Below are 26451 nucleotides of genomic sequence, written 5' to 3' on the forward strand. Positions count from 1 at the left end.
TGTTTGCCGTCTGTTATCAGTGTTCGGTTTTTGGAATAGAAGAGATCCAGGTTCAACCTAGTTTAATACCAGACTGTAAGCAGAGGGGAACTTCCACCACATTGTCTGCCATCTCCAAAGCTGTGTCATATTTATTCTGCATTGCATCTTTTAAGCTATCAAAGCAATCACCAACCCAGACTGAGTGCTCTGGGTTTGGTTCAGTGTGTGGACAGGGTTTCTGGGATAGAGTGCAACCGATGAGGCTTTGGGGAATATCAATTAGCTTTAGTGTAACTTATTCAAACACACACACACACCATTTTAAACAATAAGGTGTTCAGTCAGTTGGTCATTTGAAATGGACTGTGATCCACAGCCAACAAGAGATGTGAGTATTAACGAGTCAGTTGTATAATACATTCTGTATAATTTTACTTCATTGAATTTAAGCCCCATCAAATATGTATTTTCATTTGACCTTCAGCTGTAAATATTGACTCCTCTCTAATCTGTGTTATTGAACACATTTTTCTTTCCCAAGATAATATTCAACTGGTGTGACTTGAGTGGGTCACTAACATGAAAATAGTTATTTGTTACTCGTTGTTGTTGTTCTGTGGTATGGGCCTCCTTAAGAGGTGCCTTCAAGCTTACCGGTTACATACCGTAACACAACAACTGTGAACGTAGTAAATACACAAGTTACTCAAGTACAATCCCAAGGTGTTTATTTGACATCTTATTTACAAGTACCCCCCCTCCCTCACATTTTCTTTCAATCACAATTGTGAAAAGGCCCAAAGGCAACAATATCCAGTGCACTCAGCCACCGACAGTGAGTGAGAGACCCTCCGTCCAACATCCAGAGAGCGCCCCCCGACATGGTGAATGACTCTATGGCTCTTCACTGAATACTAAAGGCATGGTGAAAACACTTTGTACAGAGTTAAACACAAACACACAGAAAACAGGACATCATTCACAGGTTCTCAGACACCTGAGCCGAAGCAGAGGGAGCAGCTGAGACTCAGCATGAGGGGCAAGGGTGGGGTTTAATCCTGGGTGAGACCATGCAGGGTTCCAAGGAGGACCAACTGTAGCTGCCAGCAAACCCAGAATACATATTCAGACCAGATTGTAGGCCCAGAGGTGGACCAAATATCAGCACACACATACATTGGTCTAATCCAGATTTAAACCTGAGTTTTGCAATAATAATGATGGCTGTCTACAGTTAAAAGTCTACAAAGTGTATTTGGAGTGTCCTGTATCTAAACTAATATAAATTAAATGATCTTGTAGGAGCAAAAGTATGAAACATGTTTAAAAAATGACATTTTCCTGACAAAATAAAGCACATCAATCAAGTAGTCTGTCATTGACCACTTGCAAACATAACATGTAATACTGAGGTAACACATAAAGGACATACACAAGATGGAAGTTCCTTTCATTTCCCATCCAGAGTTAATGGGTTAAAGAGAACCTTCTCATTTGAAATCAGAGCAGGTTCTAACAATGATGCTGGTATTTAAAGAGAGTGAGAACAGCGATGCAGAGCAGCTTGAGAATCTGTACATTAGGGTCCATCCTGAGATTCACCAACTGGTGCTTTGGTTCTGCAGCCTTCACCCTGAAACACTCACCGCTTCTTCCAGACCTCTCAACATCAGTCTAATGGCGCATTTCCACCATGGCGCGGGGGGCGGTTTAAGCGTGCCGTGCCGGGCCCGTTTTTGGTTGCGTTTCCACTTGGCCTAGTTCCGGCCCGGGGCTAATTTTTCACCTTTTTTCTGGCCCGACAAAATTGTGGTTCTATCGGGGCAACAACCAGGCTGAGTCAGGCTGAGTATGCTAAACTATAAGAATCGCTGGCAAGGGGGCTACAACTACAACAAGATGAACATATTTGACCGTGAATTAATTGTAATACACGTTTCAAAATGATGCCGAAGTAACAACATACTGATACCGGTTAGTACAAACCATGAATTAATGCTTTGACAAGTCTGCAGACAGACGGCAGGCGAAACACCCCTTTAAAATGCGTGTTTTCTAAATGGAGCTTGGCTAAGCTAACGTTATATATGCTCCGACCGTCCACACTCACAACAACGGCCTATACAGACATAAATAAACCAGCGACTGTATTCACCATGACACAGGCAGTCTGTGGTTTGTACTTGTTTAACTTTTGTCTAGTTTATGAACAGATATGAGGAGCTGTGAGCTCTGAGTGCTAACAGCTAACGGCTGATGCTGGTTTTGTGTTTCGCATTGAAGATGACGTCACGGCTCCACCTACACTGCGTTACTATAGTTACTGCCCCAGCTACTAAACTGTAATGGATACGCAGCATTAAAGTGAGCCGGGCCTAACAAGGCCTAACAAAACCGTACTAAGTCGAGCGAGGCCTGCGGTGGAAATGCGCCATTAGTGAATAGAGCTTGAGCTAATGGCCACTGGAACACATGGGATGCAGCTAAAGGTCAGTAAGGGAACCATAGGGCTCACAAATTAAACATGAACCTTAATTAAATGTATTATGTCTACAGATTTCACATAACTGTATTAGGTTAGTTGAAAGCAATAATATTAAGTTAAACCTAATATGTTTTATTTAAACGTAATCTGTTGACATAATACATTTAATTCAAGTCAACGTTTCAGGTTCTTCAGTGCAGACTTCGTAAAGATTTGAGATGGACTGAGCTTCTGAACATATGGGTATTATAGAATACATCATTTAAAGACAGAGTGTGTTTTTGGCAGAAAGTACAGAAAACAAGAACTGTATATTCTGGTTGACGACACTCTAAACCTGTAACCATTCAACCAATGAGTATTCGACTGTTGACAGCAAACAGTTTAGACAGTTCTGATCAATCAACCAAAACATTAAGGCAACAGCAGGAGACAGAAATGTTTAAACCTGTCTTTGACATGCTGAACAGACAGGTGTGTACAGAGGAACCCTACACACACATCCTTCCTGTAAACTGTAGTGAACCAGACAAGTGCTGATAGAGCTGACAGGATTACAATGAGCAGGATGTATGACACTGTTTCCTGCACAAAACCCAACACACACTTCACAGAGCGTGGCACATTGTCGTCAGAATCATTCAAAAACAATGCAGGCACAAATAATCAAACAGGACATGAAAGCTCCCTTCAACCATCCAAATGAGCTTCCCCCAAAATGAGAGATAACACATAGAAAAATGTAAACATTCATTTGGACAGTTGACATATTTCTGTAGCTTGCTATAATTACAGCTGAGACAAAACACAAATAAGCATACAGACATTAGCAGGAGCTGAAAACCAACAGTAAAAAGTTCTTCAGTGCTTCAATGCCTGTCTGTGTTCACACTGAGAGCAACCAGCAGGAAGGCGGGTCAAACAGCTGCTCTCTGACAGCTGTGGGGACGTCCATCCACTAAACTCACACACCCCCATATCAATGTTTTGAAAGTGTGCCCAGTGTGGGCTGTGTTAGCTCTTAGGTCGCTGTGTTTTAGTCAGCAAATGAAAAAAAGGTCCCTCAGGATTTTGTGATCTTGTTCAGTGATAAATGTACAAATCTCATTTAGTATGTTTGGTTACTAATTGGCTTCTGAGGTTTATTTATGTGAATAACGGTTTCATTTTCTGTACAAAAAAAAGCACATTACGTTAATAAATCCAGAAGTATTTAAATAATTGTTTTATTGTTATGAAAGTCATGTATTTTAGTTTCCTGTTTCCTGTTTTAATCAAAAAACGTTCCACACCAACTTGATGATTCTGTCGTTGTCAAGGGGATTATCCAAGACTGAAAATCGTTTCAAATGTGCAGTTGTGTTTTTATTCAGGGCCCAGTAGCACGTCCTCCTCCCTAACAATCAGTGAGGAGCTTAGTCTTTGAGATGCAGAGCTGCTCTCACACTCAGCCGGGGAGAGCAGAGCCTGCTGTACGGAGCTGCTCTCAGTGTGAACAGGCAGCATCACACTGTCTCTATGTACAGGTATACACATTATTCATGAACCATTTACACCTGTGTCTCTCCGGCTACACTTTGGAGGACAGGTGTAAGAGACGGGTCAGCCCCAGATGTGATGGTAAGGCATGGTCTGACTGACACCGGAACACAGAAACACACTCACACCCACAACCCGGTCAACACACACACTCCTATTTAAAAAAAAAAGAAGAATACTGAAACCACTCCTTTCTCCCCCAGCCCTCCAATCCCTTCAGTACCTTACTCTTCTACCAGAAACCACCCCCCCCCCCCCCCTCCCCCCCCCCCAAAGCACAGACTGAGCTTTAGTTTCAAGCCATCAAAAGGAAACAGTCCCTGATTGGCTGAGATCACAGGCCGGACAACGACACAAGAGTGAGAAGAACCGAGCCGCTGAGCAGGAGGAGAGGGAGACGGGGCAGGGTGGGGGGGGCATCGTTCTGCACCATCATACCAGTTCCTGTGAGGGGCAGAGGGCAAGGGGCAGTTTAACAGGTTGATATATTCATATTTCCAGTATCAGTACATCTTCAGCTTCAAATATGTCCCTGTCTGTTTGTAACTGGTGGTATAAAAAAAATCAAAAAGCAAAAGGTGGCATCAGATGTCTGGTAAGGTAGGTCCACATAAATGGTTCATGCTTTTGTTTGTTTGACAACATTTCCATTTCCAAAAAGGGGTTCTGCAGGAAAGTGTAAATAATCTACAAAGTATTCTATCAGAAACATATGTGCTCCTTTTGACCTTCTTTAGTCATCCAAGGTCTTCTATCACCAAGGAACATGAGCATGATAAACTCTCACTGCCCCTTTCCAGATACTGCTGACATGTTTATGATCAACATCATAGATCTCCTAATGCTCCTATCTGGATGATAACACGGCCTTGGATGAATAGCTCTTCTGTTTCTATGCTTACTTCCTGTTGAAGCACTGCCTACAACCCTCAAGTCTCATTAGATGTCTTCCCATTACATCAGTTTACTTCTAACTTCACTTTCATCATCATGTCAGACTTTTATTTCCAATGTGCAGATTGAACAGTAGAAGTACCAGAGTGTAGGAATACTCTGTTACAGTTAAAGTCCTACATTCAAAATGTTCCTCAAGTGAAAGTAGAAAAGTATTATCATCAAAATATAGTGAAAGTACCAAACGCTGTGCAAATTGGCTAAATTCAGAATAATATCTATGATATGTTTTATAATGATTGATCATGAAAGTGTTCTCAAAGCTGGTAAAGGTGCAGCTAGTTTGAATGACTTTGTATACTGCAGGGTAGCTGGTGGATTTACTCCAGGTGGAACTAAAGTCTGATTCAACACTTAATTATATTTCACATCATTCATCCACATCTGTGAAGTAACTAAAGGTATTAAATACATTTAGTGGAGGAAAAGTACCGCTACACGCTTAACCTCTGAATTTTAGTGGAGTAGTAGAAGTACAAAGTTGTAAAAAATGTAAATACTCAAGTAAAGTACAGGTCTCTCAAAATGGTACAGTACTTGAGTAAATATACTAAGTGACTTTACACCACTGGTCACCAATCAAAGCAAACTGTTGTCTTTAATATCTGAAGATCATTCACCATCATATTACATAATAGTGTTACATAAGAAGTCAGTACACTAGCATAAAACCACTGCAGAGAACTAGAGAATGCAATTCCTGAAGAAATTGCTAGTGGGAATGCTTTATGCTGGAAATCTGACGCTAAACTGCTATGCTGAAATGTAATGTGTAAGAAGAAAGTGAATAATTTAGATTGAAAAGATACATGAACACCGTGGGCTTGAATGTGTGATGAGAGAAGAAAAGAAAGTGAAAAGGCTTGGAGAAGCAGCAGAATATTTGAACTGCAAACTTCTGAACTAACTTGATGGCGAATGATCTGTCGCCATGGCAACGGCATTTGATGACATCCCATAATATGCTTAGATGGCTGCATCGTTACCAAACCTGTGAAGTTTTGGGTTGTTTGGAGAATTTTCACTGAAGTTATGAGAAAACAGTGTTTTATTACTACTGACTTTTTCGGACCATTTATTTATTTATTTTGGTGACGATCCGTCCTCCATGCTGCTGCTCTGGTTCAAACGGCATCCACCAAACAATATGATTTATCTCGACCTCCCCAAAATAACCTAAATCTGACACGGTGTGAGATGTCTTTTTTAGCTGTTCTGTCGTCATTTCCTGCGATCTTCTTCATAAAGTCAGTCAGAATGAATGAATGGGCGTTTCTTTGACTATTTATAGGCAAATATGGGCGTTACGTGAAGCCCGCAAAAGCTGCACCGCATTTCGAGTCGGTTGTGATTTATAAAGGGAAACCGGCGTAGGAAGTGCTGTACGCACTTTCCTCGCCGGTACGCAATGTTTGGTGAATCGGAAAATGTCGGAAAATGTATGTACCTATTTTTTGGATTTCTACTACGTAAGCAACCTTCCCACGTGAATCCTACGCACAGCGTTATACATGAGGCCCCTGGTCATGTCAGGTGGAGTGATGACATCATCGTGTTCCATGACACAGGTGTTTATATTTGAACTAACGAGCTCTGTAGAGATCACAGGTTTCCATTGTTCTGAATGAGAGATGAACCTCTTACATGTGAACGTTTTGTGGAAGAACTGTAACAGATATCTGTGAAATTTCAAAACGTGAAGCATGTCAAGGAACTTGAGTATCTGAAGTGTAATTTTTGTGTAGTTTCGGGTTAATAATGTGGCCTTTTGGCAGTTTAACTAAAGGTGTGCTGCTACCGTGAGGAAATATCTGCCTGAAATTACAATGGGCTTTAATGGAGGCATGTTGAACGTTTTTGTCACTTCATGCCCTCAAGAAGCATTTTGTTGAATTATTTTTTGCTTAATTATGTGTCATTTTTCAAGCTACGAGATGTTTTCCTACGTTTGTCATGAAAAAGTATGTCTCAGGAATGTAGGGTTTGGGAATTATGGCAGTTTAAAAAAAATATGAAGGCAAATTTGAAGATTTCCTAACCTCTAGCTGTGACATCACCAGTGGCGTTTCTATATGTACAAAAGTGGTGGGGCACAAAACACTTAGATGTCTATAAGCTTCTGCAGTGAGGTTCATGGCTGGTGAGGCACTGGCACTGACTCTTCAGGTTTACAAATATTATATTTTGACCTAAATCAAAATATAATATTATTTTCAAAAGCTCTTTTTGTCTGATGCTTCGATTAATCTTAAACAGACAGTTCAACAGAAGGATACCCAAAAAATGTAATTGTATCATTTAATATTGAATTGTTCTCTCTTAGTAAGATCCCATTTTCAATAAAATTGCAGTCTTACCTTGACTTGAAGATGAAGTCCATTTGCCTATCCTTCTGGACAAACATCTCTATTACTTTTTTGTAAAAGTCCTCCTTATCTTCTTGTAGTTTCAAAAGTCTATCATAAATCTAATCTAATCAATAGATTTATGATTCGAAATTATAAAAGTAGGGTAGACATGTGGATATTATCCGGCTGAACAAAACGTACATTTATCTAACAGCTACGTTTCCCACAGATCTTATTTGGAGCTATTTTCTAAAATCCTATGGAGAAATCTCATTGCTTTTTTGTCGAGGGAAGCCATGCTCAGCTTACTTCCTGGTTTTAGGATGCGTCTCTCTCCTCCTCTTCACACACCACACTTTTCGCGGCACACGTACTTACAGCCAATCAGCTCTGAATTATGTGAGATGACGTATGGTGGGGATGGCAGCTCTATGCCCCTATGGTCATTATTTTGTTGCCACACACATTAAATAGGAAAATATTTTGAGCATGCGCAGTGTAGTTTTTACAGTCACCATTGACTTAGACAGTGAGAGGGAGGGGCATGATCAGGTTTTGTCCCACATGGCTCTAAACAGCTCAATAGGCACACACTGTAGACACTAATTAGAAGAACACAGACTAAAACAGCAATGTACAGACGAATCAGATGATTAAACATGATCTTAAAATATATATATATTTTTGTTTTGCATTTTTTGTAATCATTATTTTTAATATTTTCTGCTGACACTGGGACCTGCCCCTAATGACCAGTCGCCACTGGACATCACGCACTCTAGTTAATGTTAAAATCTGAAGAAAACCTCTTTAACAAGGTCTGAACAATGTTTAATGTCTCTAAAAGTAAGAATCAGATTTAAAAGTTCTTTTAGACGAATAATGTCAGAAAGATGTGTAACATTTTAAAGTTGGAATGAGGTTTCTGAGTGAAAGTATGAATGAACAGTTAGCAGTTGAAGTCGCTTGAAGATTTGTTGAAGTCTGAAGATTTCCTCCATTGACTTCAATGTTAAAAATGTGATGAATTATGGGATGTATCTCTGGAATTATGAAAGTTATGAATGAGAAAAGTAATAGCCATCGATTCCCGACCGAGCTGAACGTTTTGATGTTTGAACGGAGTTTGTTGAGCGATGTTCAATGCGGGACGAGAAGCGCGGCAAAATACCGGCGGAATAATAATAAACTTTTCGTGCGTAGAATAACAGATAGTGAAATAAAGGAATTCCTATGCTGAGGCTTAAGAGGGGTGTTTGATCTGGATATCATGATTCATGATTATTATTATTAAGCTTGTGTGTACTGTGCCACAGACAGTGTTTCTGTACGCTCCGTTCAGTAGGGTTCTACCAGTTTAAGGACTCAAGACCTTTTCCCCTCTGTGTATACTCACTCACACCCTCAGAGGAAGCTCTTCTGAGAGTGTCTCTAATGCTCACCTGAGTCCCGGGACACGATAATCTCATGTGCAGGGCCGTCCCCCCCTTCCCCCCAGGACCGGATCTCCAGCACCACGTAGCCGCCGTCGTCTTCGGACAGCGGCAGGTTCACGGAGGTCTTGCTCTGGTCCAGAACCTTCAGAGAGGTCTGGCCCTCATGTTTGTACAGAACCTGACACACACAGGGCCAAAGTTAGTTCAGACCTCAAGGTTAAACTCAAACTCATGTTACACTTAGCTTAAAAACATTCTCAGAATTCAAGAGCTGCTGACCGTGCTTTTAGTGATAACTATCCTGCATGTGCCCGTTTGTTCAGACATCAAAGCACCATTGATAAAGTGCTTATCTCCTATCACCTGCTGCAAAAGCTGCGACAAGGCGTATCTAAATGATGACTTCTCCTATCTCACATGAGCTGGATGGGAGATTACATTTATCAGGATCTGACACAACATCAGACAAACTTCATGAGGGTCATTATTATTGAACCTCTTCATGATCCCGTCATCCTTACAGCTGCATTTGTGTGAACTATGAATGATATTACATCATTCCAAAATACAAAACACAATGATCTCACTCTGAATGTTCCGGTTTAAAGCGGTTTATAGTGTTAATGTGTACATTAGCAAACAGTATACATCAGAGGTTTGTTCCATGTCAAGGCACAGGTTTTCATAATGAGATAGCAAGTTCAAATGAAATGTTGACTTTTCTACTTCCTGTGTTAATAGAGCTAATTATGAAATGTACAATGAGTGCAGTGATGACCTGCTGGCTTGGTACAAACGTACTTATGGTCGATTGACTTTACCAGGTGAACCTGAGTATTTAGGCACTCAAGATTCATGTCATATGTACAGTATAACAGGCAGTTGCACTGTACAATGACATTCTTATGCTCAGCTCTCCACACATAAACATTAAGAAACTATACATACAAAAAACATATAAGATAAAAACCAGCAAGAAAAGGAAAAAATATAAGCTGACATACATTAAAAAAATCCTGCATGATGTGTTGCATGATAAAACTCAAACTAAACTAGATATATATGTTTGAAGGACGTCAGGTCTCACTGCGGTCTCTCAGGTCCATATTCTGTGTGAGTGATGAGTCACACTTCAGGGGGACCATACTCACTTTGTAGCCCAGCACAGCTGACTCATTGTGCATGGCCTTCACATGATCCCACCTCAGCGTTACAGACGAGCTGTCAGTCTTCCATGACACGTTGCCTGGACGACGATTAGGAGCTGTACAAATAAATAAATAAAACATATTAGTTTGTGGCTGTCGTGTGAAGAACAATCACAAATGGTAAAACATTTCATAAATAAACGTACAAAATTGATTTTAATAACAAAAAAACTGGTATCTTGGTCTCGGCTGCTTTTGACTTTTACATTCAATATTTTTGTCATAAATCCAATCACCTTCTGGAAATTCAGTGCTAAATGACTGTAGCAGCAAAATATATAAACATTTCAATGGGTGTGTGTGTGTGTATGTGTGTGTGTGTGTGTGTGTGTATGTGTGTATGTGTGTGTGCATGTGTGTATGTGTGGATGTGTATATGTGTGCATGTGTGCATGTGTGCATGTGCGTATGTGCGTATGTGTGCATGTGAATCATCAGATCCTCCTTCGCACTCTCCAAGAACTTGGAGTTTCAGGCTCTGCACTTTCCCTCCTCACCTCATACCTCAAAGACCGTACCTACAGGGTGACTTGGAGAGGGCCGAGTCCGACCCTTGTCAATTAACTACAGGGGTCCCTCAGGGCTCTGCTCTTGGTCCCCTCCTCTTCTCCCTGTACACAAACTCGCTCGGATCTGTCATTAGCCCGCATGGTTTTTCTTACCACTGCTACGCTGACGACACCCAATTAATTATGTCCTTTCCCCGCTCAGAGACCCAGGTCGTCGCACGCATCTCTGCTTGTCTAGCTGACATCTCTCAGTGGATGTCTGCTCATCACCTCAAACTCAACCTTGACAAGACTGAACTGCTTTTCCTTCCGGGAAAAGATTGTCCCACTCTTGACCTGACAATCAACATCGGCACCTCTGTTGTTTCCCCAACTCAGACTGCAAGGAATCTGGGTGTGATCCTAGATAACAACCTGTCCTTCACTGCAAACATCACTGCTACAACCCGTTGCTGCAGATACACGCTTTACAACATCAGGAAGATACGTCCCCAGCTGACTCAGAAAGCCACGCAGGTTCTGGTCCAGGCTCTCGTCATCTCACGCCTAGACTACTGCAACTCCCTCCTGGCTGGTCTACCTGCATGTGCCATCCGACCTCTGCAGCTCATCCAGAATGCAGCGGCTCGTCTGGTCTTCAACCTTCCTAAATTCTCCCACACCACGCCGCTCCTCCGCTCCCTTCACTGGCTTCCGGTAACTGCTAGAATCCACTTCAAGACACTGGTACTTGCTTACCATGCTGCGAATGGATCTGGCCCTTCCTACATCCAGGACATGGTTAAACTGTACACCCCAGCACGTGCACTCCGCTCTGCATCAGCCAAACGACTCGCTGCACCCGCACTGCGAGGGGGACCCAAGTTCCCATCAGCAAAAACACGTGGGTTTGCTGTCCTGGCTCCAAGATGGTGGAATGAGCTCCCCATTGACATCAGGACAGCAGAAAGCTTACACATCTTCCGGCGCAGACTGAAAACTCATCTCTTTCGACTCCACTTCGAGCAATAGAACTATTAACAAAGCACTTATATACTAATAAAGGACTGGCTTACCTTAAGCCAGTTGAGTAGCACTTGAAATGTTTTTGCTCTATGAAACCTGATGTACTTAAATGATTCTGTTTTCTTCAAGGTTGTATCTTGTTGGTCGAACGCACTTATTGTAAGTCGCTTTGGATAAAAGCGTCAGCTAAATGCAATGTAATGTAATGTGTGTATGTGTGCATGTGTGTATGTGTGCATGTGTGTATGTGTGTATGTGTGCATGTGTGCATGTGTGCATGTGTGCATGTGTGTATGTGTGTATTTGTGTATGTGTGCATGTGTGCATGTGTGCATGTGTGCATGTGTGCATGTGTGTATGTGTGTATGTGTGTATGTGTGCATGTGTGTGTTTGTGTGTGTGTGTATGTGTGTATGTGTGTAAAGTGTATGTGTGTATGTGTGCATGTGTGTATGTATTTGCGTGTGTGTGCGTTCATTGATTTATGTCCTCTGTAAAATGTTGGAGTGAGTTTTTAATAGATTTGAATTGTGAATAGATATATTATTTACTAGCAAAGGTACATTAAGACCCAGACATATTGGAATAGGTATATGTAGAGATTGTTGTGACAGATCTATGTGACGTGGCTCCAGAGGAGTGGAGGCTGCTCTGAAAGAGATCAGGTCTAATCCTCCGGTTGCAGATGTTTGCAGATGTTACCTGCTCTCCTTCCTGAGAGGGACAATCCATCACTGCCAGCAGACTGCAGGGTTCATTTAACCTCCATGTATCAGTGTTAGACAGGGAGGAGGAGAGGACTCCTGTGTGTGTTTTGGTAACTGTATCTGTGTATATGGAGGCTAAATAATGACTAAACTACTGCACTTAAAAAACTGAAACGTTGACTATAATTAAATATTTGACAAATAGATAGAATGGGAGGGATGAAACCCTCTTTAATGGTCACACATGCAGAGCACACAGCACACAGTGACATGTGTTTTTAACCCATCCTAATACCAGGAGTCTAGTACTAGGAGCAGTGGGCAGCTATTGTACAGCGCCTGGGGAACATGGGAGTGAGGGGGGGAAGGGAGGTGTCCGGTGCCTTGCTCAAGGGCACCACGGCAGGGCAGGAGGTGAACTGGGACCTCTCCAAGTAGAAGTCCACACTCCATTTTTAAGTCTGTTCTGGGACTTGAACCGGCAACCCTACAGCTCACAGTCCAAGCCCCTACTGACTGAGCCACTGCAGAAACAGTTCAATTCATTTAGTCTGAAGAAAGGCGAACATGATACATCATGATCAGCAGCCTGATATGGTTTAGCTTTTTAATCTGAGCTAACACCATATCCACGGTGAATACTTTGTTGGAAGCAGCCTCAGTATGGTCCAAGTTTAACCCTTAACACTCATGTGAAAGACAGACATGAGTTTTGGGATATTTGGTACGCACTGTTTCATGTTTTCAATTGTTTAGATTCTTGTATTTGTCCTTACTGACTAGTTTCCACATGTGTGAGTGTGTGTGCATGTGTGCTGCCGTACGTGGTTTCCTGGTGGTGACGGTGGTGCGGGGCGATGCTGGGCCTGTGCCGGCACTGTTGTAGGCCAGAACGGCCACGTGGTAACGGGTGCTGGGTCTCAGTCCGGGCACTCGGGCGGTGGTCTCCAGTCCTGCGGTCCTCACCCGGTCAGCGGCCGCCTCACGCTCATGCTGCCGCCAGTACCGGATCTGAGGTCACACACATCCACCAACCAAAGCTCAAACATTGCATATGAACCCTGCAGAGGCCGGTTATTGAGTTCAGCTGAAAGATATTACACTCTGCTTCAGGGAGAAGCTGTGGGACTGGCGAAGCAGGTCACCTCCACATTTGGGATTGATAGTTGGAGACACATGCAACATAAATTGGGGTTAGAGATCCTTCTCATGTGTAGTCCTTTATTTGGGTGACCTACTAGAGGAAATAACAGAGAGTGGTGGATACCTTCTGAAAATATTCACTGTGGCAGTTCAAAAAGCTTAAAGTACTCGTAAGTGGTTACAAGCCGATCCTCCTACAGTCGGCCATTGGATTAAAATCATTAAAGAAATTCATGAGTTGGAGAAACTGGTATTTCTGTTAGGACTAAGAAACGACTTGTATACAGGAAGATTACTATGGAGAACACTCATTCTATGAACCTTGATTAGATTCATAATACACAGGAACCCTAGATCACATACTGTCTGGAAGCAATGTTGTTGTGTTGTCCTGTTTGAATGTTGCTTGTTTATGGTGCTGTAGTCTAAAAGACTCATAAAGTCTAAGTGGAAACACACTGCTTCAGAAACATTGACAGCAGAAGATGCATTCAATATATGAATATTTCTCTTTCTGCATTCTGTGGGTCTGAGGCTCTGGTGGCCGTCCTCATGAGGTCGTCGTGTTATCAGCAGATTCATAATCTGATACGTTTGTTGAGATGTTGGCCACTAAAACAGTCAAAGTTCATAAAGTGGGCTTGAACTATGGCAGGGTGTTGGATTGAAGACAGGTAATAATTGATTGAAGTTTAACAGTAAGTCAAAAGACTGTGATTAAATAAACCATCTTATATAGCAGTTCAACATGGTCCTTTTTTAGTAGTAAGTTGATCTATTACAGTGTATTATTTCGTATACTGTATATTTGATGTGTATTCTTAAAATACTGCATCAGTATTTATGTTTCTACTGTGTATGTGCATGTATTTACTGTTTGTGTTTATTGACCCTGTTGTATTACATGTTGAGGTCATATGCATTGCTTTGTAAACTTCATTCGAGTACATCTAATCTATTCTGAGTATCACTTTTCTCTCCCTTGGAGTTGGACAAACAGATGTGTTTATTTGCAGCCGGTCACCTCGTATCCTCGCAGGATGCCGGTGGTGCTGAGCGTCTGGACGGGGTCCCAGGAGACCCGGATCTCAAAAGCAGTCAGAGCCGAGGCGTTGATGTTGGCTGGCCCCACTGTGGGCTCTGTGAGGGGTCAGGGAGAGGTCAGAGGATGCAACATACCTCATGGTGTTCACTGAGTCTTGATATATTGGGAACAGAGGTACAGAACGACAGACAGGTATATTTTATTTAGTTCAGTGAGCCGACTACAGCCGCTGTGCTGAAGGCACTCGTTGCCCTCTGGTGGCGACAGCAAATACTGCAGTTACAGAAACACCATTTTTAAAATCTTCTTTTACACATTTTACATAGTTTACTTACTCCCAGAAATACAACAGAGAATCTTACTTTCTATTACTTTCTATTACTTTCTAAAATCCTAAAAGATACTTGATGTATGCCATTACTGTGACTTTGCAGTAACCTGCATAACACAGTCAATCTGAATGGGCAAGGCACTGAAGCCTTTACTACTCGAGGGCCCCTGACAGAGGGACTAACGTAAATGTTATCATTAGATAAGAAGAAGACATTGTGTTGTAATGGAGAGTGTAGGAGGGGTATCAGGATGGGCTCACCCTCCTCTGCAGAGTTGACCACCGCGATCTGGCTGAAGGGACCCTCTCCTCTGCGGTTATACGCCTTGACCTTCACCTCGAAGGGGGTGTACGGCGTCAGGCTGTCGTTGTAGTAAACGTATCGGGAGGACTCCACGTGAGGAACACGCACCGCTGTCCAGGCCGCCGTGTCTTTCCTCCTGAATTCCAGGATGTAGCCAAAGCCGTCCCCGTTCTGGTACTCTCTGGCCATGGGCTGCAGGTTCAGCACAGATTAATAAGACCAGCCATCCAACACCCTTCAAGCACACTTTTCTCAGGGACTGATTCTTATTCTTCCTTCAAATAATAGTAAGGTTCCTCTGTTGCATTATGTCATACTCTCTCCTGTTTACACTGGCCATTACGGAATCCAGAATTCTGTCCAAAAATATATTTGAGCAGTCTGAGTAAGACAAATCAAGGTAAGAATCCTCTCTCTTACCGTCCAGGTCACAATGAGTTCACTGCGGTCTCCTCCTCCTCCTCCAAGACCACTAGGGGCCACTGTGGGAGCTGAGGACCACAAGATGAGAGACACCATATAATCAATATGAGAGTAACGTCAGTGGAAAGTAGCAGAGGCTAAGAAGTCCCTGGCTGGAGATACATATTTTACATTCAAACAATACTGTGCCTTCAGTTTGCTCACACACATCACACACTAACCGTCTCCGATGTTTCATGTGAAGAGAGACTTACCTCTGTCTGACAGAATCAGTATGGGGGGAGTAATGTGAGTGTTACCCCTCCTCATTTACTCTAAGGGCTATATACTGTAAGTCACCACTAGAATAAGCCTCTGACCAAACTGTTGCATTATGGGTCATTTTGGCGTCAGGTTTTGACAAAGAAGAAGTTGAATAAATAAGATAGTGGTGGAGTGACATTTTTACATCATAATGTATTTATGCAAAAACAGCAAGTTGCACTGACCAGGGAAAGAGACAGGTCTGATCAGAAGCGCGGGCGAGACCTTTCCATGCTCTCTAGTTTTGTTTAATAAATTAGGTGTCCACCTACTGCATCAAACAAATATTTTATTTGACATAAAGAAGAATTAAAGTAGATATAAACCATGAAGAAAATTATCGATCTTAATTTCACAATGTATTGTAAACTAGGGCTGTCAGTCGATTTAACAATATTGAATCGCGATTAATCGCCAAATTTTGTATCTGTTCTAATGTACCTTAGAGAAATCTTTTCAAGTTTTGGTAAATACTCTTATCAACATGAGTGGACAAAATATGCTATGTAATGCTAATTTTTGTTTATTATCATTTGAACAATGAACAAATTTCCCTATCTCCCCCACCTGGAACTACTTATCAACGTCTCAACACATCCTGAAACCGTCTCTCTCATCCTCTTTCTCATCGTCTCTCAGCTCTTCCCCCCTCTCTATCACTCGTCCCCCCCTTCTCCTCTGTTGGTTCTCGGTCTCTCTCTCACGATCCCATCTTCCGACTCTATCTCGGCCAGATAGTCTCGCTCATTCCAACTGCTTCTCTCGTCTCTCATCAGCTCTCTCTCTCTCTCTTCTCTACGTCAGCTATCGAATCTCTATCGGCGTTCTCTTCGTCTTTTTCGATTCCGTGAGGTCGTCGTTCTTGTCTCAGATATCGGTTCTTATCTCTATCCTCTTATGACTCCTCTTATCTCGTTTCAGCTGCTCATCTCCATCATACTCATCTATCTCATCTCTCTCTCTCATCCCTCTAGCGATCATCGTCTCTCATTCTCTGTCTGATCTCCTCTCTCTAGGTCATCTTCTTCTCTCTCTGCAGGCACACCAAGGAGTCGAGAACTCTGCGGGGGTCAAACAGTCAACACCTTCACTCGGTCGTGGGTGTAAAGTTGGGTCGTCGTCTCGTAGGCAGTCATTCCCTTCGCTTCTCTGTCTTTTAATCAGTGCTGATGGTTCTCTCCTGGCTTGCCTGAGCTCATCTCAGTCAACTAATGTCCCAGGGTGCTCCCGGTTCGGACCAATTCCCCCCTCGCCCTGGCGTCTCGTGATGTGCCCTCAGTCGACTTGCTCTCCGTCATGCGCTCTCTCTCTCTCGTCTGATCTCTCCTAACTGCCAGCCACTTGTCTCTAACCAACAAGCCTGTTACAGTTGTCGGCGAACCCCTTCGTCTTCATAACAGTCAATTTCCAGAGGGTCACATAAAGCGCTGTGATGTGCAGTCGACACGCGATCCGAGATCTAACGAGCCCCCGTCTCCACAGTGTTAAGCGTAGCACCCCCCTATCCTGTTGTGTCAGACGTCTCCCCGGACTTCCGCAGCGAGCGGCAGGAGCGGGGCTGTCAGCATCAGCTGTGTGCTTGGCTTGCTGTTCACCTTTTCTTGTATCCATATCTCTCGCTAGAATCTCCCACCATCCAACTAACAACAACAACAACAACAACAACAACAACAACAACAACAACGTCAAGCCTTTGGGCTCTGAAACTACGGGGCGGGCCGAGGACAAATACACATGCGTTAATCGCACGTTAAAATAATTAGTGGCGTTAAAAAATGTTTGCGTTTGCCCGTTAACTTGACAGCCCTAATTAACACTGTAATCCTGCTAGCTACAGTAATCTGATTACATGTTTTTAATGTAACTGTCAGGGAATAAAGTTACCTTTTTTGTATCCTGATCACGTAATCTCGTAACATGTAATCTGTTACTCCTAAACCTGTTTATGTATCAGGACTGCCAGTGGAGTGCCATTATGGCAGTGCTCTTTTTAACAGGCTTTGGTTAGGGTGGTGAAGTCCAGGGCAAACGTTACATATAAAATGACTTCCACTGGTTGCCATTGGTTTCAGTGCGATGCGACCTGTGGCCCCTCACCTGTTTGCTGGGTGCGGATGGTGTGTGAGGGCACGCTGGCCTCTCCGCTGCCCAGGATGTTGCTGGCGATGACCTTGAACTCATAATCCATCCAGGCCATCAGACCAATCACACGAGCCGACTCTGCGTTCCCCTCGATGTTCACCGGGTCTGTGCAGGAGGAGACGAGTGGAAATGTCTTGTTTTAGTACTCTGTGGATTATGTTTCTATTGATCACAAGTGCCACACACACACACACACACACACACACACACACACACACACACACACACACACACACACACACACACACACACACACACACACACACTCACACACACACACACACACACACACACACACACACACACACACACACACTCACACTCACACTCTCACTCACACACACACACACACACACACACACACACACACACACACACACACACACACACCACACACACACACACACACACACACACACACACACACACACACACCTGTCCTCATCTTCTTCCACTCTGATGACAGTGAGGACCGGCCCATGATGATGTATTTTCCGATGGGACTGTGGTTATCGTAGCCACGACTCCACCTGAGCTCCACTGAAGCCTCGGCCACGTTCTTCACCAACAAACCACCAGGGGGTCCCGGGGGGCCTGCACGCAACACAGGAGGAACAGGGCTTTGATCAGTGCTCTCTGACACATGGATCATGTGGAGCAGCAGATCATCGCACAGCAGAAGAGCAGTGTAGAACATCTACACTGTAAAACTGGAAAGCTCAAACGCCACTTTCTTTCAGAGAATAAACTGTGGTTAAACCAAACACTTACTGCAGCTGTGATTGACTTCACAGGATGTTCCTCTAGGGAGACCTTTTATACATTTAGTAAGACATGTTTTACTCTTCACTTAATTATCGGATTGATTTGCAAGCCATTTAGCAGATTCTCACTTCAGCTCATGTGATTCAATTCAATTCAATTCAAAACCTTTATTTATACAGATAAAACCCATTGAGATCATAGACCTCTTTTACAATGGTGACCTGCTTCAATTAGTTCCAAACATTAATACAAACATGACAGAAAACAAAGGACATTATATGATACTACAGTTTGTATACTAGTAGCATTTACAGACACCAATATTTTCTGATTGTATAGTGATGAGATCTCTCCTGACAACTGAGATAGTGTCTGCCCTACATAGCTTAGTAAAGTGGGACTTTTTGACACAGTTAAAACTATCAAATGATGTATTAACAAATTCATCACCTATTACCTATTAATACCGTACTAAAAACATCAGAGGAAATAACAAAAAAGATTCCTACGTATTTTTCGTTATAAGAATAGCAATAATTAAATCAATTACAAGGAGTTGGTTGAAGATAATAATTGAATTAACTCACAATGGAAGAATCTAGTAAATGCATAACATTTATCAAATGGAAAAATGAACCATGCCATATCTTAGAGTAAAGATGGGAAAAAAGCTTTATATATAATAATAATACATTTGGATTTCAAAGCGCTTTTCCAGGTGCTCAAAGACGCTTTACAGTGGTTTGATAAAACATGATAAAATAGAATAAATAATAGAAATAAAAAATAAATAAATATTAAAACAGCAACACAGCATAATTCACAAATGAAAAGCCAGTCTGAAGAGGTGTGTTTTGGTCCGTGTTTTGAAAGTGGGGGGATCGGTGCAGTCTCTGATGTGTTGTGGAAGGGAGTTCCAGAGGGAATATATATATATATATCCTTTTTTATTGTCTTTATTATTCTCTTGACCGGATTTTTTTATTGTTATGTAGTATTTGTATGTATTTAAGTGTTTATTTTGTATGCCTTGTAATCAATAATTTCTTGAAATGCAAATCAAATCAAACATTGGATCACCTGTAACGCTATTGCTGCTGACACTGTTTGTCCTCAACAAAGAGTAATGCAAACATGTCTGTATTCTCTATACTCTGAAGTAGTTTTATCAACAGCTCAAAGAGAACTATGTTGTTATCTCAAACTAAACAGGAAGTGATGGCAGCACTACGCAGCCTGGGAGTCTCTCAGGTAGATCGGCTGATTTCCGACAGACTCTAAAAGACTGCTCAACAACACATTACATATACATATTCTGTATTAAAAGAGGCTATCAGTAAGTAACATTAGATTCCACATTAGAGAGAGCTGGTTCCAATGACATGCTTTCTCTGACTTGTGTCCATGATCTTTTCCCTGTATTCTGCAGTGAAGCCTCACTTTGACATTCATTTCTTTGGCTTAACGTTTCTTTCTCACCTCGCACCACCAGTTTGGCTGCAGCTGAAGCGCTGTCCACCACCGTCTGAGACGTGCACGCGTACATCCCTGCCTGACTCAGCTGAGTGTTCACTATCAGCAGGTCTCCTATGTTCTCTTTCTGCAAGGCCACACAGTGGGATCAAACAAAGAGTTAAACAGTGTGTGAGTCAGGAGAACAACAGACAGAAGACAACACATGCTGCAGAGGTGAAGGAGCTCATTCCAGCTGCGTCTCATCACATCAACAATGCAACAGTTCCAAAGAAAGAAACAGGGAGGTAATATGGATAGCTAATTCCAATTAGGAGCTTATTTCTGCCAGGATGTGTGTTCAGGCACTGAGAAATGTCCAACCTGTCGCCTGGAATAGACTTATTACAGCTGGAGAACTCCTGTAGTGTGCTGTAGTGGCGTGGTCTCACTGTAGGTGAAAACGCTGGGAAAGCTGGTGTGTATATTAGATATGTCCTCCAGGCTTTAGCGTGAGGACTGTGTGTCCAAACTTGTGTTTAGAGAGATATTTTTATATATATATAAAAATATCTGGTCATACATCAATCTGTTCCACGTAGCGCGCCCCCTAGAGGCCTGAGCCCTTCCGGAATGGTTTGTATGTGCTTTGGACTTTGCATATCGTTTTGGTATTTGCAGTGTTTATTTGTTGCGTTTGTTTTCGGGGTTTGTGTGTTGTATTTAGTTTGCATCATTTCTGTAAATGCAGCGTTTTTTGGTTGGATTTGTTTTCAGGATTTGGTTGTTTTTCATTTCAGGATTTGCAGCTGTTTCCTGCTAATGAATGCGTTTTTGGCCGTTGTTCCGCGTTTGCACCTGCCGGCCACCGTAATATATATATAAATACAATTATAGTCAACCTTTCAGTCCTTTTAGTGTGTTTTGTAGCCTTTGTGTAACTAATGAGGGTCCATCACACAGTGTTTATCCATCACATGCTCTCTACTCCTACATAAACCCCCCCAACCAATATTTGAACCAACACTATATTAGAGCTCTGGTAGAATGTTAGGGCAGGTCTTCCAGAGCTCCACCCTCCCAGCAGCTTCTCTCCTGGCCCCCAGGACTCACCCCCTCCACCCTGCTGTAGGGCCCGGCCGAGTCCTCCAGGTCCAGCAGGCCCCCGTTGAGGGCCCAGGTGAAGGTCAGGTCCATGGTGGGGTCGTGGGAGGCGTGGCACTGCAGCGTCACGTTGTCCCCTTGGTTGATGTCAGCGTTGGAGGGGGCCAGCGTGATCTTAGTGGCATCTGGAAGGGACCAAAATAAAAGCTACGTCAGATACAACTGGTCACAGAAACTTGTTGAAAATGAGTTTTCAATTGGTGGATATAACATAAACCTTTTATAAACTGTTAGGAGTGTTTTTAATAACTTGTAACTTCATGCCAAAAACGATATAGAAAGACAGATTTTGATATAAATATGTATTTGTTTTGTGAAAAATACATTGTTGACGTTATTAGTATCAGACTAAAATGTCTCTTTGACGTATACATGTATAAAGATAAATAACACAACTTGAATGTAATACCTTATATGTCTAACATAATGTCCCAATGTGTAAAACACAGACGTGTTTTTGTTTTTATTAATATCATATTAATTCCTTTACTATAGAATTGTATTTCCAAAAGTATAACAGATTTCACACTTTAAAAAAACAGCCACATTTTTCAAAATATGTGTTTTTGCAGATATCATAATCAATGTACTGTATACAGTATGGCAAATAAATGACCCAGTTATTTGCCCTATACATCAAATATGATACCTGCAATAAGCAAATAAGCCAATATTGAATATGGGCCTTTATTGGTCTTGGAATAATTAGTGTTATACTATTTATATATATTTATATTTGAAGAGGAACATGTCAACACTGCTCAGAGCTGACATTTCAAGCTTTATTTTATTGCTTTGTTGCAGTTTTCAGATGACAAGGATATTGCCATTGCAGTGTACTGGGTGTGTGTGTGTGTGTGTGTGTGTGTGTGTGTGTGTGTGTGTGTGTGTGTGTGTGTGTGTGTGTGTGTGTGTGTGTGTGTGTGTGCGCGTGTGCGTGTGTGTGTGTGTGTGTGTGTGTGTGTGTGTGTGCGTGTGCGTGTGCGTGTGCATGTGCGTGTGTGTGTGTGTGTGTGTGTGTGTGTGTGTGTGTGTGTGTGTGTGTGTGTGTACCTCTGACAGACAGGTGTCCGGTGCTGTTGGCTTTGCCCAGGTAGTTTTCAGCAAAGCAGGTGTATTTCCCTTCGTCTGCCCTGCTGATGTTGTGGATCCATAAGATGCCGTCTGGAGTGACTGTGACTCTGAGGACACACAAGCATAAGTATGAAAAGTATGTCAATCGTAAACACTACAATCTGTATCAGGTAATGTCAAGGCAGATCATCATAGCATCATCCTCTGGCAGACACATCTCCTGTTCACTGATAACCTCAAACCCAAAACCAACAGACTGACAGACCCAGGAACAGCTGCTCATCTTAGCTGAGCGAATGAGTGAATGACTGGATGACTGAATGACTAGATCACAGACGGAATGACTGAATGACAGAATGAGTGAATGACTGGATGACTGAATGACTAGATCACAGACGGAATGACTGAATGACAGGATGACTGACAGAATGAGTGAATGACTGGATGACTGACTGAATGACTGGATTACTGGATGACAGGATGACTGACTGGATGACTGGATTACTGGATGACTGACTGGATTACTGGATGACAGGATGACTGATGACTGACAGAATGAGTGAATGACTGACTGGATGACTGAATGACTGAATGACTGGATGTCTGAATGACTTGATGTCTGAATGACTGAATGACTGGATGACTAGATGACTGACAGAATGACTGAATGACTGGATGACTGACTGGATGACGGAATGACTGGATGACTAGATGACTGACAGAATGACTGAATGACTGGATGACTGACGGAATGACTAAATGACTGGATAACTGACTGAATGACTGGATGACTGACAGAATGAGTGAATGACTGGATGACGGAATGACTGAATGACTGAATGACTGACGGAATGACTGGATGACAGGATGACTGGATGACTGACAGAATGAGTGAATGACTGGATGACTGACTGGATGACTGGATTACTGGATGACAGGATGACTGGATGACTGACTGGATGACTGACGGAATGACTGGATGACTGGATGACTGACAGAATGAGTGAATGACTGGATGACTGACTGGATGACTGGATGACTGAATGACTGGATGTCTGAATGACTGGATGACTGGATGACTGAATGACTGGATAACTGACTGGATGACGGAATGACTGAATGACTGGATGACTAGATGACTGACAGAATGACTGAATGACTGGATGACTGACGGAATGACTAAATGACTGGATAACTGACTGGATGACTGAATGACTGAATGACTGGATGACTGAATGACTGAATGACTGGATGACTGACTGAATGACTGAATTACTGGATGACTGAATGACTGAATGACTGAATGACTGGATGACTGACTGGATGACTGGATTACTGAATGACTGGATGACTGAATGACTGATTGAATGACGGATGTGTTTGTACTTAAAGAGGATGGTGTAACTCACACAAAGTAAGTAGTGTCATCCACACTATTTAGAATGCTTTAACCCTTATACAGGATGTCAAACAACTGACATTTGGTAGAGGATCATCTAATCACTTATATACAGTATACAGCATACAGACAATTTAGCAAAATGCACATCCCAGAGAACACACAAATACACCGTTTATTATGTCAACACAACTAAAACAATGATTCATTCACAGGCGGGTCAACATGTACACAGGGGTCAGCCCCTCCAGTGTTTTTTTGTTTGTTTTACAACTGTATGTAACTTATATATTTGTAAACCCTGCACCTTATCTGTAAATGTGTATTTCATTTTATACAAATCTGTCTGTACCTTGCCTCACATATGCAACAACTTTGATACTGTAACCATATATGTGAATGTAATGTAACCACAACCACTTGAACTACTCTTTGTACTTTCTGGTTGGATGAACACTTTCTTTCAATGTACTATGTGCATTTAAAATAAAGTATTTTCTAATCTAATCTATTTAGGTTTAGGACTGGGAAATATTTTGGATGTTGATGCTTTTGATTGTGATTATCTTAAACTTTGACTCATATCTGTCTTAATTAGTAAGACGATGTTTTTGATTCATTTGTCATGATGCTTTGATAGAATGTGATGAAATCAAAAGCAATACATCATCCAACTCATACACTAAACTGTGGAGAATTGCTTTTGATCTCACCTACATGTCAACATCTTGTTTTTTTCTGAATTTCTCATAAGTTACAGTTCTCTTTCAATGAGCTGCATCTTACCCTGAAGATTATGACATTATTGGAACTCCTTCCACTTGGATCGGACGGGGGATTGTGTTGATTTATTTTGGAGCAGGGTGAGACTTCTGCAATGATCACACTATCAGGAGAATGTAGTGTCATCTGATATATCAGTACATTATTTATATAGGACACATACAGCATCATAAGCCATTTTTCATCTGTATTAACACAAGTGAGGCAAACTCAATGCTTTATGAGACTGCACCTAGAAAGAATATGTCTTGCACCCGATATTGTCTTAGTAGGACAAAAATGCAAAAATAAAGTATAAAATATGTTTGTTTCAAGTTGATATGTGCAGCCTTGTAAGTGTGTTATTAATATACAGTTATGGCAGTTTGTGTTGAATAAGCTGCATCTGTAAAACATTACAATTAACTTTAAGGAATGGTACTGACAGTGGACAGTGGTTGTATTCCCATCTTATCCGTGTAAGTGATTATCTAAAGCAACTGTAATGAGCGGATTCAGAACAACCTGAGCGTTCGTGTTACTCTGGCTAGCAGGAGCACTGGCTGAGTTTGTTAGCAGTTGTGGAGCTTGCACTATTTCTTAATGATCATAATATCTTTAATTTTTGTAAAGCACTTTGAATTGCCTTGTGTTGAAAGGTGCTATATTAATAAACTTGCCTTGCCTTGCTAGTTTTAGAGCGGAAGAGGTGTGGATTGGCTGAAAGGAAAGAGGGTGGAGCATGAAATGTGTTGTTGGGAAAACTGCCATAGTGAATAAATGACTGTTGAAGAAATGTTATTATGGAGTGATGTCATAACATTTCATAATAATGAGTTAGGTTTCAAAATGCTTCAACTATTTTACATATGTGAATGCTTTTCAGGCTCCTGTGTGAGGTTATTCTACACACCCATCTTCCACCCATCATGGGGACCACTGAGACATTAGCATGTTTCAGGCACTTTAGGATCTGTGTTTACTGTGAGCTATATTTAGGCTTCTCTAAGTGTCCACTAACCCTTCGTTAGAGAACAGTACAAAATAGCACAATGGAAAAGTTGTCCAGCCCATAATAATGCTGCTGCCCTTTATTAAGAGTTTAGAGCAGGGGTAACCAACAGGTCGATCGCGATCGACTGGTCGATCTTCAAAGCCTTCACTGTCGATCCCTAGCATTTAAAAATAATAATAATAATATTTTCCAAAGAAAAAATATTTTCCAAAAAAAAAGAAAATGTTCATGCTCTGGTTGGTTGGTTGTTTAAACACACTTTTTAGACCTAGCTCTGGTTTGTTGTTTTGAATCACGCACAGGTCATTTTACAAACTCCAATTGGTTATTAGATATGCTGACGTCTATGAATTGCTGCATGCAATTGTGGGTGGGGTTAAAAATCGTATCTTAACGGGCATCTTGAGGAGTAACTTCTTCTGTAACAAGTTCTGCTAATCTTTAACCAACATCGATATGGCTGAGGGTCCGGCGAAAAATAAATCAAAAATGTATTATTTCCACCCGGAATGGGAGCATGAATTTATTTTCACATCAGCGAAAGAGAAGACTGTATGCCTCATATGCCAACAGGCAGTAGCCTTGGCGAAACGGGGCAACCTGGAGCGCCATCATGCGAGCACCCATGGTAAATTCAAAGACTCATATCCACTCAACAGCGCATTAAGAACCAAAATAATTGATGAACTGAAAAGAGGACTAAAAGCACAGCAGTCGCTTTTCATCGCGCCTACATCAAAGAGCAATGCAGCTACAGAAACGTCCCTCCGGATTGATTAGCCATATTTTGGCTCAGCACAAAAAACCATTTACGGATGGTGAGATGATTAAAGAAGCAATGAGCGCCACAGCTGACGTCTTGTTTGCGGATTTCAAAAACAAAGAGGACATAAAAGCAAGGATAAAAAGTGTCCCACTTGGTGCACCTACTGTAGCCAGAAGAGTCCAGTCATTGT

General features: G+C 42.0%; 1 protein-coding gene across 2 annotated transcripts in view; it reads right to left on the reverse strand.

Moving 5' to 3' along the window:
- Nucleotides 1–4264: 4264 nt before the first annotated feature.
- cntn2 (contactin 2) overlaps nt 4265–26451 on the reverse strand; it is a 52603-nt gene continuing 30416 nt past the window's right edge. The window contains exons 11-22 of one of the 2 annotated variants that reach the window (XM_034225815.1): nt 22299–22426; nt 21195–21370; nt 20109–20229; nt 18300–18458; nt 17820–17969; nt 15417–15487; nt 14954–15188; nt 14341–14456; nt 12998–13184; nt 9896–10008; nt 8751–8922; nt 4265–4450 (exon numbers count right to left, since the gene is read on the reverse strand). In XM_034225815.1, the coding sequence (XP_034081706.1) occupies nt 4341–4450; nt 8751–8922; nt 9896–10008; nt 12998–13184; nt 14341–14456; nt 14954–15188; nt 15417–15487; nt 17820–17969; nt 18300–18458; nt 20109–20229; nt 21195–21370; nt 22299–22426 (1738 nt within the window). In that variant the 3' untranslated portion in view covers nt 4265–4340. The remainder of the gene's footprint in view (nt 4451–8750; nt 8923–9895; nt 10009–12997; nt 13185–14340; nt 14457–14953; nt 15189–15416; nt 15488–17819; nt 17970–18299; nt 18459–20108; nt 20230–21194; nt 21371–22298; nt 22427–26451) is intronic. The other variant, XM_034225814.1, reaches the window with a different exon arrangement.

Source organism: Gymnodraco acuticeps, unplaced genomic scaffold (genome assembly GCF_902827175.1).
Source record: "Gymnodraco acuticeps unplaced genomic scaffold, fGymAcu1.1, whole genome shotgun sequence".
Lineage (NCBI taxonomy): Eukaryota > Metazoa > Chordata > Actinopteri > Perciformes > Bathydraconidae > Gymnodraco > Gymnodraco acuticeps.